The 13,510-nt window shown below is 42.3% G+C and overlaps 3 protein-coding genes across 5 annotated transcripts in view; 2 read left to right on the top strand and 1 right to left on the bottom strand.

Moving 5' to 3' along the window:
- LOC119550270 (semaphorin-2A) overlaps positions 1-13,510 on the bottom strand; it is a 53,822-nt gene that overhangs the window by 7,659 nt on the left and 32,653 nt on the right. For 2 of the 3 annotated variants that reach the window (XR_005219444.1, XM_037858849.1), the window contains exons 3-9: positions 6,448-6,535; positions 4,905-4,956; positions 3,510-3,578; positions 3,139-3,249; positions 2,248-2,385; positions 1,707-1,839; positions 635-991 (exon numbers count right to left, since the gene is read on the bottom strand). Coding sequence is in view for 1 of the 3 variants with exons in the window: in XM_037858849.1 (XP_037714777.1) it covers positions 635-991; positions 1,707-1,839; positions 2,248-2,385; positions 3,139-3,249; positions 3,510-3,578; positions 4,905-4,956; positions 6,448-6,535 (948 nt within the window). In the remaining 2 variants the exon portion in view is untranslated. The remainder of the gene's footprint in view (positions 1-634; positions 992-1,706; positions 1,840-2,247; positions 2,386-3,138; positions 3,250-3,509; positions 3,579-4,904; positions 4,957-6,447; positions 6,536-13,510) is intronic. The other variant, XR_005219445.1, reaches the window with a different exon arrangement.
- On the top strand, positions 7,663-9,785 carry LOC119550271 (NADP-dependent malic enzyme). The gene is made up of 4 exons (XM_037858850.1): positions 7,663-7,893; positions 7,944-9,143; positions 9,198-9,492; positions 9,581-9,785. The coding sequence occupies exons 1-4, from the start codon at positions 7,720-7,722 to the stop codon at positions 9,745-9,747; spliced, it is 1,836 nt and encodes a 611-aa protein (XP_037714778.1). The 5' UTR covers positions 7,663-7,719; the 3' UTR covers positions 9,748-9,785.
- LOC119550272 (NADP-dependent malic enzyme) lies at positions 9,821-12,826 on the top strand. The gene is made up of 4 exons (XM_037858851.1): positions 9,821-9,997; positions 10,055-11,251; positions 11,309-11,603; positions 12,358-12,826. The coding sequence occupies exons 1-4, from the start codon at positions 9,851-9,853 to the stop codon at positions 12,534-12,536; spliced, it is 1,818 nt and encodes a 605-aa protein (XP_037714779.1). The 5' UTR covers positions 9,821-9,850; the 3' UTR covers positions 12,537-12,826.

Below are 13,510 nucleotides of genomic sequence, written 5' to 3'. Positions count from 1 at the left end.
TGTTATTTTCTCTACCCCGCATGAACATTATTACGTGGCAAGTATGAAATACAATTTAAGAATCACATTCTGGCCTTCGAGTGCGGCAGCATAATCGTTTGTGGCCATAATTAATTGCTGTGGCTTTCCACATTTTTTTATCGCACTCGCTGCTGTCTGTGCAACATGCCCGCAAACTTTTCGTAATGAATTTTAAGTGTATGCCAGATTTTTTGCACCACTTTGCCCGGTGGCAGTGTCTGTGCGGATCTGTCTGCCCGATTGTCTGCCCGTCAGTCTTGGCACCGCTCCACACTCGCGGCAAGACCCCAACTTTATGGTGTTAATGAACTTTTCCGGGCCAAGTTGGGTTAAAAAGTGTTGGCTGTACTCATTACTTGGACCGGAGGGCCGCCGTTAAAGAAATGCAACTTGAATGTGAGACTGTTTCAATAAAAGAAGACGGCGGCGGTGGTGAGGCCACCATCAATTCAATATGCGCACCATTTAACGCTCAGATTCCAGGGACTGGGCCTCCACCTGTGCGCGTAATTCCATCCGCAGTCGCCGGAGGAAAGGAATCCCCCGGAAGAATTATGGACAGTGCAATAAATCACACGAGCATCCCCCATTCGCATCCACAGTGAACACTCACCGTCGAAGGCCGCGTTGATGTCCCGGATGTCGTAGCTGCAAACTGCCGATCCAATCAGGCCATTCGTATTCGTCGTGAAGGTGGCATAGAACTTGGTATCGTCCTTTGGCATCTTGTAGACCGACTGTATCTCGTTGAAGTAGAAGGGGAACTCGCTGGAGATGCTGCAGTTCATCCGGGCCTTCAGATAGGTCGCCCAGTTCTGGCTGATCATGTACTTGCCACCCCGGTCGTTTTTGCAAACGCGAGCAACCCTGGAGTAGACAGCCTTTCCGCAATTTATGTACTCCACGGCATGTTCGCGGAAGAAGAAGTATACGAATTCTCCAATCTCAAAGGAGCCCACAAAGTTGGGTTCTGAAAAGGTGAAGAAGATTTTTAATTTTAAATTTGTCCTTTGGGATATAAGGCAGGCTGAACTTAAAAATATTGATGGATAGTGACTGAATAATACATACAAAAAATTGGGGGTGCTACACAAATCACTATGGTTTTAAAACCTTAAATGTGAGATTTGGTGTCTAAAAGTATGCAACAAAATATTTTAAGCTCTGAAGTACATGAATGCATTCAGAAAGACGACTATCCTGTATTCTCTGCATTCTTTTTGGCACCTAAAATGGCATTTTAAGTTGATTACAAAAAAAAAGAGGATTTCCTTAATAAAATATGACTAATGAAATACGAATTTGTTTTTAATTTTTTATATTTGCTTATATACCCAAAAACATTTCAGAAATTAAAATGTTGGTGTCTAAAAGTATGCAACAAAATATGTTAAGCTCAGAATTATTTGAATGCTTTCAGAATTACGACTATCTTTTATTCTCTGCATACTTTTTGGCACCTAAAATGGCATTTTAAGTTGATTTAAAGAAAATAAGGAGATTATCTTAATAAAATATGACTAATAAAATATGAGTTTGTTTTTTTTTTGCCAATGAAAGGTGTTGCTTTTGATAAAATAAAATGTGTACACCCAAAAACATTTGAGAAATTAAAATATTAATTATTAATGACTACTCCATCAATTTATCGATTTATCTTAGTGTTACTCATGGCCACAACTTACTGTCCAACAGCTTGGAGTCGTATTTCACGGTTCTCTTGAAGTTGGCCTCCTTCCGTCCATTTGTCAGGTTGTACAGGTCCGAGCGGAATATGACGGAATCCGCCTTGGTGAACTCTGCATTCGTGCCGGCGTACTGCATTTATTTTGGGGAATCGGGTGAGAAGGACACAGACATACTTGGTTAGCGAAGGGCAACTGTTGATAAGGCTCGAACATCACGCATACGCCCAGTAAGCCAGGGCACGCACGCACACAATTACGCATAAAGTGTACGCACGTGCCCCCTCCTTTGTGTGTGTGTGTGAGTATGCCTTTTTGCTCTAATTTAATTTTAGCTGTTTTATTGCCGCCTTTCTCTGTTTTTGCCGTCTTTAAAATGTTCTTGCCCCATCCCAAACACAACTTTGGCAACTTCCCTCTGACGGCTTCCTTTGGCCCCGCTTTACTTTCGTAATTTTATTACAATTGACATTTTTCTTTTTATTTGTGCCTTCCTTTATCCTTACTTTTATTCCACTTCCGCTTTTCGGGTCGAACTTACCAGGGCGGGCAGGCCGAAGGGATTTCCGTTCTCCACATAGACGGCGGTTGAGTTGTCGGCAGGATCGTAGGGACACTTGCCAATGCCCAGACCCACGCCGGGCACGTACTGGGATCTGGGTAAATGTGTTAAGTTTGCCTGGGGGTGATTGAGGCATTTCGGGTGTGGGTGGGTTAAAGAGAGAGAGCAGAGTGGAAAGCGCATTAGTTGACTTTAATTTGGACGCCCGCTGGGCTGAAATGAACTTCAAAAACTTGACTGACATTCACAATTAGGCACTTTGATGAGGTCGCCGGAAAATCCTATTTTCTCTTCCTTGAGAAAAAGGAATTTGTAATTTATGAGTACAATTTAAAACAGAGATCTCTAGTGATATAAAAAAAGTTTAAGACTGTCTAAAAGTATGCAACAATATACTTATAATAGTCCGATTACAAAACAGATTTTTAAAATCTTACATTTCAATAGTAAGCAAGAATTAAGTTTTATTTATATTTAACAATCAATCTTTAAAATTCAACACTTTGAAATTTTCAGAAATATTAGACTATTAGATAGTATTCAACGAAATATTGATTTTACATAGGAAATATTTAAAGTTACTAGAACTTATTTTAGTTGCGTCAACAAAATTGATTTCAAAATATTACTTTCAAGTGTTATTAGATGTAAGGTTCAGTCTGTATTTAGCATTTAATCATTAAAATATATCTCTAGTGAGTTTTAAAAAAGTTTAAGACTGTCTAAAAGTATACAACGAAATATTAATTTTATAAATGTTAAATTATACATTTTTAAATATGATTTTAGTTTCGTTTATGTTTTAAATCTCAAAGTTGAACAATTACCAAGTGCAGTATCAGTCTTCATCTTTTCCTTCAGTCTACTTACATTTATTACGTAATCCTTGGGATTGTGGGCGTTGGTCCCGCAAACATATAGCTTCTGGCCATTGAAGTTCATCGGCTGGATGACCCTTATGTGATTGCGGCATTCCACCTTCTTGTCAAGCGCCAGAAAATGCAATTGCGTTCGATTTGGTTTTTTGTTTTGTGTAATTGTAATAAATGTTAGAAAATAATAGTCGTAAGGAAATCATACGGCGGTTTTTGTGGGTTTGTGGTTGTCGAAATGCAAATGGAAATAAAATGGGCAGGGCCGTGGCATGAGTTAAGTTCACAAATTCGTTGATATTAAAGGGCAATTTTGCACATGCTTCAAAAGGGGACTAAAAGGTCAGTGAAAAATCCAGGGAAACTCACCTCCCGCTTGCCCTTGGACACACAATTCAGGATATCCGATCCGGTGGGCTCCAATATGAGGACATCGCGCTGCAAGAATGAGAAATGGCATTGGGTTTAAATTTATGTGTGCCAAGTTTATTGAAAGCGTGCTGGAATGCGATGCCAGGGATGTTCAACCGAGAGCACGCCCCAGAATTTTTGGTACACTCGCATGTCGCGTTTTTATTTTCTGTATGTGGCTCACGTTGGACATTTGTTTATTTAATTCGATTCGCCTTTTTTGTCGAGCATTGAATCTGCGCTCTCGGAGTTTGTATTGCTGCAAATACTTTTGCCTAAGTGAAAGCCACAAATCAATGGCGGGGGCGAAAAAAAAAAGCCATCGACTGACAATTTTTATGCCTGACATATAGACACAATATCCGGTGGCTCTGTGGATGCACTTGCCACTTTTATTTCCACTTGCCCGGAGTGTCAGTCCCTTTTGGCCGGGCTCTAAGTGCTGGGACTCGACTTGAAATGGAATTCCCTTCCTTTTGGCCAACGCTCGCACAGAAGTCAGCACAAATAATTGCTGTTAAAAGCATTTGCTACGTCTCAGGAGGTGGCGATAGTGCACTGGGCTGCAGCTTACAAGGACGAAAAAAGTGGCGGAAAATGGTTGAAAAGAAGGACCGAGGCGGATATTGATAGTTGAAGATGGAATCATTAAAGAGCAATTGCGAGCTGTCAGTGACAAGTTGGTCACTCACAAATGCAGGGGGTGGTTGGTCGAGCACACCCTCTTAAAGGCACTTGCTCCTTGAGCCGTCACGAGGCCATGAATTCATCGATTTTAATATTCGATATTGATGTAGCCCGGAAATGCATATAAAACGGATGGTTTTTATGTACTTATTTTTTAAAGCTGTTATTAAAGTTCAAGGGTATATATTTTTGATAACTGTATTTTCATTTAAAATATCTTTGTTAAAATAAGTCGAGAGTTTTAGAGAATAAGCTTGTGATACTTAACATTTTTTATAAAGGCGTATAAAAGTATGTTACAATAATGTTGACTTTACAAGTCTGAGAAGGAGAAGGAGGTCATAACATATTAATATCAGAATGCTGTATTTAATAAGGTATTCATTTTTAGAAACTAAAATTTCACTTCAAATAGCTTTGTCAAAATCAATCGATAAAATGCTCTGGATATTAAAAATCTCTCATGAAAGTGTATAAAAGTATGCTACGATAACTTTCTGTTTAAAAGTTTGAGGATGATGCTGCATTATTCAGAGCATACTTTCAGGCAGCTCAAGAAATATTTGTGTTTTCATATCTATAGTTTTGATATTCTGGAACAGTTTTATATTATTATTTTTTTTAAGTACTAGGAGGCTTAGAGCTTAAACCTATTTATTATCTTACCTCACAAATCGATTGACTGATGTTGCGCAGATTGAGCCGAAATATGCGATCCCTGGAAGAGAAAGGGCAGTGAAAATGAAATGAATTAGCATGGTGAGGAGGAAAACTTTGTCAACCCCGTGGCACTCGGGTTAATCCCGGCTCGTGCCCCCTCCTGCGACAAGTTAATGCCACACCAGTTGCCAGCTGTCTGGCCCCGGTAAACTTGGGCTCATTGACATTTTTTCAGGCTTTCTTCTGGTTTGAAAAATCGTTGCCGGTGCGCACACACCTGCTGTGCAGTGTGCTGCCGGCCTGCCAGCGTACTTATTGCAGTCAGTGTGCCCTGATTGATTGATATGTCGAATGTGGCAATATTGCCAGCGAGACAGACACAACTTTAAGCGCTGCAAGGGCTGCCAGGCAGCCCATCCGCCCATCTTCCATTTTCCGGCCACTCGAAACTTTTGCGGCGCCCCGGGAAAACAAAAGGAAAACGCAAAGGGCAGCGACGGCGACGGTCTAAAGTGTGTTTTATGTAGTTACTGCCAGAGTTTTTGGTAGCTTTCCCCCGACAACTGCCAGACCATTAATCTTCATTTCCCTGCCGGCTTTCTAGGAGCCCGGCAATCGCTGACGAGAGCCGCCAGCTGTGGTTGCGTGGGGTCGTCGGTGGATCGGCGGTTCGGTGGCTCGGCGGTTCGTTGGTTCGCTGGTGCCTCTCAAGTCAAGTGGTAATTTTGGTTACTTTGTTTGCCAGCTTTTAGGCGTCCCTGCCCCTGCTTTCTTGGGTTTTTTCCCGAACTCCCCCGAAGCCGCAAAACTGTGAAAATGCGGCCGTGTTCAACTTGCCGCAGACAAATGAGCAGACGGGTGCGCTCCCTGTCAAATTGCAGAACCCCCAGTCTTTGCCCCTCGTCGGTGGCATTAATTCATAATTATGTATGCCGACAGTGTGGCCAAGAGCCCAGGAAAAATGAAATATGCAGCCCCAAATGCGTTCGGCTTGCCAAATAGGGGGCTGTCTCAAGCGAAACTTTCTAATTGTCTGCGACCGGAAAAGAAAGTTTACTGAAAATTATGCCATATTTTGCTACATTAAAGGGGTCTTATGAAGCCCTAAATATTTATTGCGGTCTAATAACTAATAACTATTTATATAAATAGTTAATTGCGTAGTTTCAAGGTATATGATTTATGCTGATTTATTGTTGGGACAACTTTGAATCCTATACACGAAAAAAAACCTAATAGCTCACATTAATACTTGCATGATAAACATATTAAGAACCTTTTTCTCTTCTAAAAATTGTTCTTAAATCGAAAATGAGAGGCAATGGCGAGATGGCGCCTTAGAATACTCTGGGATAGAGCGAGACACCAATACTCTAAACTCTCTAAAATAAGAAAAGAGAGCAAAAAGCCAGATGGCGAACATAACAAAGTGATACGACCGTATCAAGATAGAATTGTTCCTGAACTTTACCAAGATGATCCCCATATCATGTCAATAGTTTTCTCTGTGTATAAAAACAGAGTCTCCTGAAACCCGATTTATACTTACATGGCTCCCACATAAAGCGCATTGTTGTTCTCATCCATATAGAAGGTCTTGTAATGCAGCGGCCCGCAACTAAAGTCCTTGACATGTTCTGCAAAAAGATGAAGAGAAGACAAGATTGAGTATACGCACCGTGTACATTGATTAACAAAAGTTGAGGCAGTTAATTAAAGCCTAATGAAACTGTCAGCGGCAGTTAGGATGGGGCCAAAAACGAAATGAACTAATTAAACTATTATAATTTCGGCTCAACAAACACAAAGTTAATTTATGGGGGCCAGGGTAAATACAACACAGCCGGAGGACAGACTCCTCGTCCATGTCCTTGCACATTTGACACTGACAGTGTCACGTACTCCTGCCAGCAATGTCACGTGCTCAAAGAAGGAGTCCTGGATTCCTAGAGTCCTGAGTCCCCATTCCGAACCCCAAAAAAAAACACAAGTCGAAAAAGTTGCACCGCTGTCAATGTCATTAACAAAAGATTGAGGCATTTAGCTGAAATTTTTACGACATTAAGTTGTCAACTAATTTGGCACAATTAGTGAAACAACAACAGGAACACAGTGCTCGAGCAAACACACACCCGAATAAACAAAAGGACAGTGGGCAAGGACAACTTTTTATTTTTGGGCCAAAGCCCGAGCAAATCCTTTGATGGCCGCGCTAAGAGTCATTTGTGCCGACTTGGCCCGTTCCTCGTCCTTCGTCCTTTGTACTGGTCATTGACAACCCTAATGGCCGGCCAACAACAATAGCAGTTACAAAAGTGATTTCCATAATAATGCATAATGAGTGATAGATACGGAACTGCCTGTGACCTCATGCAAATTAGCCCTCTTTTGGCACAATTGCCCCCGAAATTTCGGCAGTTTTGTTTTGCTTTTCAAGTAAAAATTATTCTATTCTTGGTAATGGTTGTTCTATCTAGATTGTACTATTTTTAGGGCACTAAGTGCCCCAGTGAAATAAGAAAGTTTTAGTCTTTATCTTTAATTATTTAATGTTTGATTATACTTACACCCATTACCGAAATTAAAGTAATATTACCTATAAGGAGCTTGAGTATATTTGTTGAGTATATTTCAATTTATTTTTTTTATGAATGGTACGGACATTAATTCTTTTATTTACAATAATTCTTTAAATTTATATAAACAGAAGACATTTTGCCAAGAGTGTATCAAGTACCAAAAGAGGCTTTGATCCCAATATCATTTTATCCCTTAACACTAAAATATTCCAAACTTTAACCAAATTTTAGTTGCCCTTAAGATGAGTTTCTTTAGAATATTGAACTATGGTTTTACACGACGGACTACGATGTCAAAAGCAGAACATCCATCAAAAGCTGAAAGGAATCCAAATTTAATAAAATCTCGTGCTGCCTCAACACATGACACCATACGAGTTCCCATAGAAGTGGTTCTTTCCGACAAGTATAATAAGGTAAGGTATGGTATCTGTAATCACAGGGTTATAACAATATAACTCGATAGGCTTTGGCATATACATTAGAAGAACGCCAGCGGTTGTGCATCCATGGCTTAATGCCGGCCTGCGTTCGGACTTATGAAGAACAGATGTTGGCCATAGAGTCCAACTTCCATTCCTTCCAAACGAATGTGGGGAGATATCGTTACTTGAGGGCCCTGCGCCAGGGTTACGAAAGGATGTACTTCCAGTTTGTGTCCAAGAATGTTAAAGAAGTGCTGCCCATTATCTACACACCCACGGTGGGCTTGGCCTGCACCGTTTACGGAATGTTGTACAGGGGAATATCTGGAATGCACATCACCAAACACGATCGAGGACATATGAAGCAGATCCTGTCCAACTGGCCTATGCGGAGCTCCGTTAAAGCCATTTGCGTGACCGATGGTGAACGTATTTTGGGTCTGGGAGATCTGGGAGCCAATGGTATGGGAATTTCGGTGGGAAAAATGGAACTCTACACGGCTCTGGCAGGGATTCCACCTAGTTTGTTGATGCCAGTCTGCCTGGATGTGGGCACCAATAACAAAACGCTTCACGAGGATCCATTGTATATTGGTCTTCGGGATGAGCGTTTGAAAGGCGATGAGTACGTGTGCTTTGTGGATGAGTTCATGGAGGCAGTGGTGCAGACCTTTGGCCAACACACCCTCATCCACTTCGAGGACTTTGCCACGCCCAATGCCTTTATGTTTCTGAATAGATATAGGAATTGCTATTGCCATTTCAATGATGATATCCAGGGTACTGCCTCTGTGGGCCTGGCAGGAATGCTGGGCATCCAGCGGATAACCAAGAAGCCGCTGGAGGAGCATGTCATCATCTTTGCCGGAGCAGGAAGTGCTGTCATGGGTATTGTTTATCTGCTCAAAACGGAACTGATATCCCGAGGTCTCTCCGAGGAAGAGGCCGTCAAAAATATATATATCTGCGACCACGAAGGTGTTTTGACCACCAAAAGAAAGAACATACCGGAAAATCTCACAGTGTTCGCCAAGGATATGAAGAAAATGAAGTCCCTGGAAAAGCTTGTAGAAACAGTCAAGCCCTCGATTATAATAGGTGCCACCTCGGCAGCAGGTCTTTTCTCGGAGAAAATAATAAGATCCATGACTGCGAATCATGAGCGACCCGGCATCTTTGCTTTTTCCAATCCGACCGCAAAATCCGAGTGCACTGCCGAACAGGCCTACCAATATTCAGATGTAAGTGTTTCAGATGGAGGTGGTATATCATAGTTGTAAATTTATATTTTGTAGGGAAAGGCTATATTCTCGGCCGGCTCCCCTTTTCCGCCAGTGGAGTTCAATGGCAAAAGGCTCACTCCCGGTCAGGCCAATAACTGTTTTGCCTTTCCCGGCGTGGTTTTGGGCACAATGGCAGTTATGGCCGAAAGTATGCCTGATGAAATCTACCTTTTGGCCGCCCACATGCTATCGAAATTCCCAACTGACGAGGAAGTAAAGGGAGGTCGTATCTATCCACTGGTAGATCAGGCCAAAGATGTGGCTTTTAAGATTGGTGTTGCGGTGGCCAAGTATCTGATAGATAATGGTAAAGTTTAGATTTAATTACATTAAAGTTAAAAATTTATTTTCTATTTCTGTTATTCCCCCTTATAATTTTTGTATCTTTCAAACAGGTTTGGCCAAGCGCTCCCTAGAATCAGATGATGTGGAGGATTATATCTTAAAGAATTCCTATCAACTGGAATATGGAAGTGCTTTGGCCGAGACTTGGAAATATCCCAAGATGAAACCGCATCCAAGTACGGCGGCCTTTGAAAAAAAACTTCCTAAGAAGAAGTAGGCGTTAACCAGTTGAAAATGTGAAGTGTCCCTTATTTGGTCACCATTTTAAAATTTCCAAAGTACATATTTAAATTGTGAGTTAGATTATAAAACTTTTATACATGGACTTTCGCCGGCTGCATCCACTTTTGCGACTCCCAGCTCGTTCACTTTTGAGTTTTTGCAGAGGGGTCAAAATCTATGACGACGAAATGGATCAAATAGCACGACCCGATTGGCATCTCATTATGGATGGGAAGTATAATAAAGTAAAAACGATCATTTTAGACCTATAACATATTTATTATGCATATATTTTTTGATAGGGTCTTGCTTTCACCATCCAGGAGCGACAGCGTTTGGGCATTATGGGGTTAATGCCCTGCTCGGTGCGCTCCATTGAAGATCAGATGGAGGCGGCCAGGACGAATTTCGAGGCCAGACCCTCGGACATCAGCAGGTTCACCTATCTGAGTGCTGTTCACCATCGCCACAGAAGACTGTACTATCGGTTTATCAGGGAGAATATCGAGAAGGTGCTGCCCATAGTTTACACGCCCACGGTGGGTGATGTGGTGGCCACCTATGGACTGAATTTCCAGCATGCCACCAGCTTGTTCATCAGCATCCACGACAAGGGTCACATCCGGGATCTGATGCACAATTGGATTGATGATGGAGTGCGGGCCATTTGTGTGACGGATGGTGGAAGGGTCCTGGGACTCGGCGATATGGGAGCCAATGCCATGGGGATTAGCCTGGGCAAGATGATCCTCTACACGGCACTGGGTGGACTTCCGCCCAGCGCTCTGATGCCAGTTTGCCTGGATGTGGGCACCGATAACCAGTCCTTGCTCCAGGATCCTCTTTACGTGGGGTGCCGCATTCCAAGGGTCAAAGGTCCCGAGTACGAGGAATTGGTGGAGGAATTCATGCAGGCTGCGGTCAAATGCTTTGGACACTCAGTCTTCATCCATTTCGAGGACTTTGCCACACCAAATGCTTTGAAGTTCCTGGATAAATATCAGTACAAGTACTCTTGCTTCAACGATGACATCCAGGGAACCGGAGCCACTGGACTGGCTGCCTTCATCAATGTGGAAAGGATCACGGGCCTCAAACTGGAGGACACAGTTTTCGTTTTCGCGGGAGCTGGAAGTGCGGCCCTGGGAATCGCTAATATGTTGGTCATGGAACTGGAGGAGCGCGGTATTTCCTACGAGGAGGCCACCAAAAATATCTACCTAATGGATGCCGATGGCTTGTTAACTTGCGAGAGTCCAAATGCTCCCGAGCAGGCCAAACGATTTGTTAAGCCCATGGAACCCATCAAGGATCTATTGGCAGTGTTGAAGAAACTGAAGCCCTCTGTCCTGCTGGGAGCCACTGGCATTGGTGGACTCTTCAATGAGCAGGTCCTGAAGACCATGGCCAAAAACCACAAGCGTCCAGCTGTTTTTGCCCTCTCAAATCCCACCACCAACTCGGAATGCACCGCCGAACAGGCCTTTACACACACTGAGGTGGGAGTTTATTATATTTTAAGGTTCCTTAAATTCTATATTTTATTTTCCCCAAAGGGTCGCGTTCTCTTCGGTTCCGGATCGCCCTTTCCGCCAGTGGTGATTGATGGTAAGAGGTATACCCCCGCCCAGGCCAACAACTGTCTGACTTTTCCGGGCATCGCTTTGGCTGCCATTACCACGAAGGCCCGGTATCTGCCAAATTCGGCGTTTTCTGTGGTGTCACACGAACTGGCCAGGAACACCACCCAGGAGCAACTGGATGCAGGAACCCTGTTTCCGTCCATCAAGGATGCCAGCAAGGTGGCCTTTAATGTGGGTGTGGCCATGGCTCAATATCTTTTTGATAATGGTAAGAAATCTTTAAAGGTATAACTCAAAGAACATTCTCTACCCTTAAAAGATAGTAGCGAAGAAACTGGGTTATAGAATACCTTTAATGAGCATGTATACTTCTTATATCTAAACTCTGTATGAGTTGTAAACGCTTTACTAGAAATATAAACACAAAATGTATTCTATATCTTAAATACCCGTAACTAAAACTTTTTGGGAAGAATCCTTGAAGAAAGTCTCAGTTACGGAAGATGATAAATACCTTTAATGAGCATGTAAAATTCTTATACTTAAATTATGTAGGAGTCATAATAGTTTTACTGGAAATATAAACACAAAATGTATTTTAACCCTTAAATACCCGTAACTAAATATTTTTGGGAAGGAACCTTGAAGACAGTTATCAGTTACGCAAGATGATAAGTATCCTTAAAAAGTTGTACACTAAAAACATATGATGAAATACTTTAAGTAGGCGATAGACCATAAAAACGTATAAAAACTAAGAATTTACTAGCTGACTACTTTTAGTTTAACATGCAGATGAGAAAACGACCCTTAAATGCGAAAATTAAATTTATATGCTGTGCTTCCCCTAGATCCCTTAAATTTTTGGACTCAATATATTTAGTACAATACTTTCAATCACCTTCTTAAAAGGTTTATAACCTTTAGGAATTTTCAAGCTTTCTTTTGCTTTACGAAAATATTCATTATAAGTCTTCAACTTGGTTGCCACCTAATTTCCTTTGTTTACCATGTTCCCCCAGATCTTTCGAACATTTATCCCAAGCCCGATGATGTTTGTGAGTTTGTGAAGAAGTCCCAGTACACGTTTGAGTACCAAAAGTCGCTGCCAGCCACCTGGGGTTATCCCGAAGAACCGCCAACGCCGCCAGCGAAACCTGAACCCAAAATTGATACCCAGGAGAAAAAGAAAAAGGCGTAAACTTTGCAGGGATTTCTGCTAAAAACTACTGACCTGCTTTTTAGCTGAGAATAAAGCCCAGGGTAATTAGTGGGAAATAGAAGAAGGCACAGGACTAAATACACATACACTGCCAGCACACACACACACACAAACTGGCACGATAAATGCCCGACATTTTAACGTTATTATTGTCCTGTCAACGGGAAGCCAGTTGACATGCTTGTGCGCCTGTGTGAGTGTGTGTGTGTGAGTATCCTGCTGATTTGCATATAAAATAGGACGAAATGTCTGCTCACCAAAAATGTCAATCAATTTCTTTCTTTGCCTCCTTTGGCCTGCTTTCTTTCACTTTTTTTTTTAGAGAGTCGAGAGACGAGAACGTGCATGCATTAAAAAGCAATTGGTGTTAAAAGAGCAGTCAGGCGGCAGTCGCACGTTGTCTGGCTGTCTATCAGTTTGGCATTGGCATGTGCCACGCCCCTCCCGACCTCCGCCCCCTTGGCTTTCCCTACGATTCGAGAGAGAGAGCTTTCCCCGGGAAACTCCGCCACGAAGAAGAAGCCCCGGCAAAATGGAAGCAACAGAAATGCGAAATCATTTCCCTCGACTGACAGCTGTCAAAATATTTGCTCTTCTTCGATGGCTGCGTGTGTCCTTGTCCTCTGTAAATTTCATTTTAATATTCATTACTTCACACTTAAAACTCGGGAAAAACCCTATGGTGACCACATTCGTTTCTTTAACCCATGGCTGTCCTAAGGGGCAGCGGAAAACTTAAAGGACCTTTTGCTTAAAACACAGATCTTGAGAGGAGACGGTCGGTTTCGTCACGGTTAGCCTGGCTTATGGAATTTAATTGGCCATAAAAATGTATGCGGCTTGTTGAACGTGGCAAACTGTGGCCGTAAATCGTAAATTTCCCTCTTTCCCCATTTCCACATCGATTTACTCCCCACGATAAGGCTCTAAATTTAAATGCCAACGGCAAAGGT

Source organism: Drosophila subpulchrella, chromosome 2R (genome assembly GCF_014743375.2).
Source record: "Drosophila subpulchrella strain 33 F10 #4 breed RU33 chromosome 2R, RU_Dsub_v1.1 Primary Assembly, whole genome shotgun sequence".
Classification (NCBI taxonomy): domain Eukaryota; kingdom Metazoa; phylum Arthropoda; class Insecta; order Diptera; family Drosophilidae; genus Drosophila; species Drosophila subpulchrella.
This window is presented reverse-complemented; position numbering and strand designations above follow the sequence as displayed.

Excerpts from the sequence above, each read along its gene's own strand:
- LOC119550271 (XM_037858850.1), top strand. The coding sequence starts at position 7,720 with ATGAGTTTCTTTAGAATATTGAACTATGGTTTTACACGACGGACTACG. Across the intron at positions 7,894-7,943 it reads TTTCCGACAAGTATAATAAG|GCTTTGGCATATACATTAGA; the intron begins GTAAGGTATGGT and ends ATAACTCGATAG. Across the intron at positions 9,144-9,197 it reads AGGCCTACCAATATTCAGAT|GGAAAGGCTATATTCTCGGC; the intron begins GTAAGTGTTTCA and ends TATATTTTGTAG.
- LOC119550272 (XM_037858851.1), top strand. The coding sequence starts at position 9,851 with ATGGACTTTCGCCGGCTGCATCCACTTTTGCGACTCCCAGCTCGTTCA. Across the intron at positions 9,998-10,054 it reads TGGATGGGAAGTATAATAAA|GGTCTTGCTTTCACCATCCA; the intron begins GTAAAAACGATC and ends ATTTTTTGATAG. Across the intron at positions 11,604-12,357 it reads TCAATATCTTTTTGATAATG|ATCTTTCGAACATTTATCCC; the intron begins GTAAGAAATCTT and ends ATGTTCCCCCAG.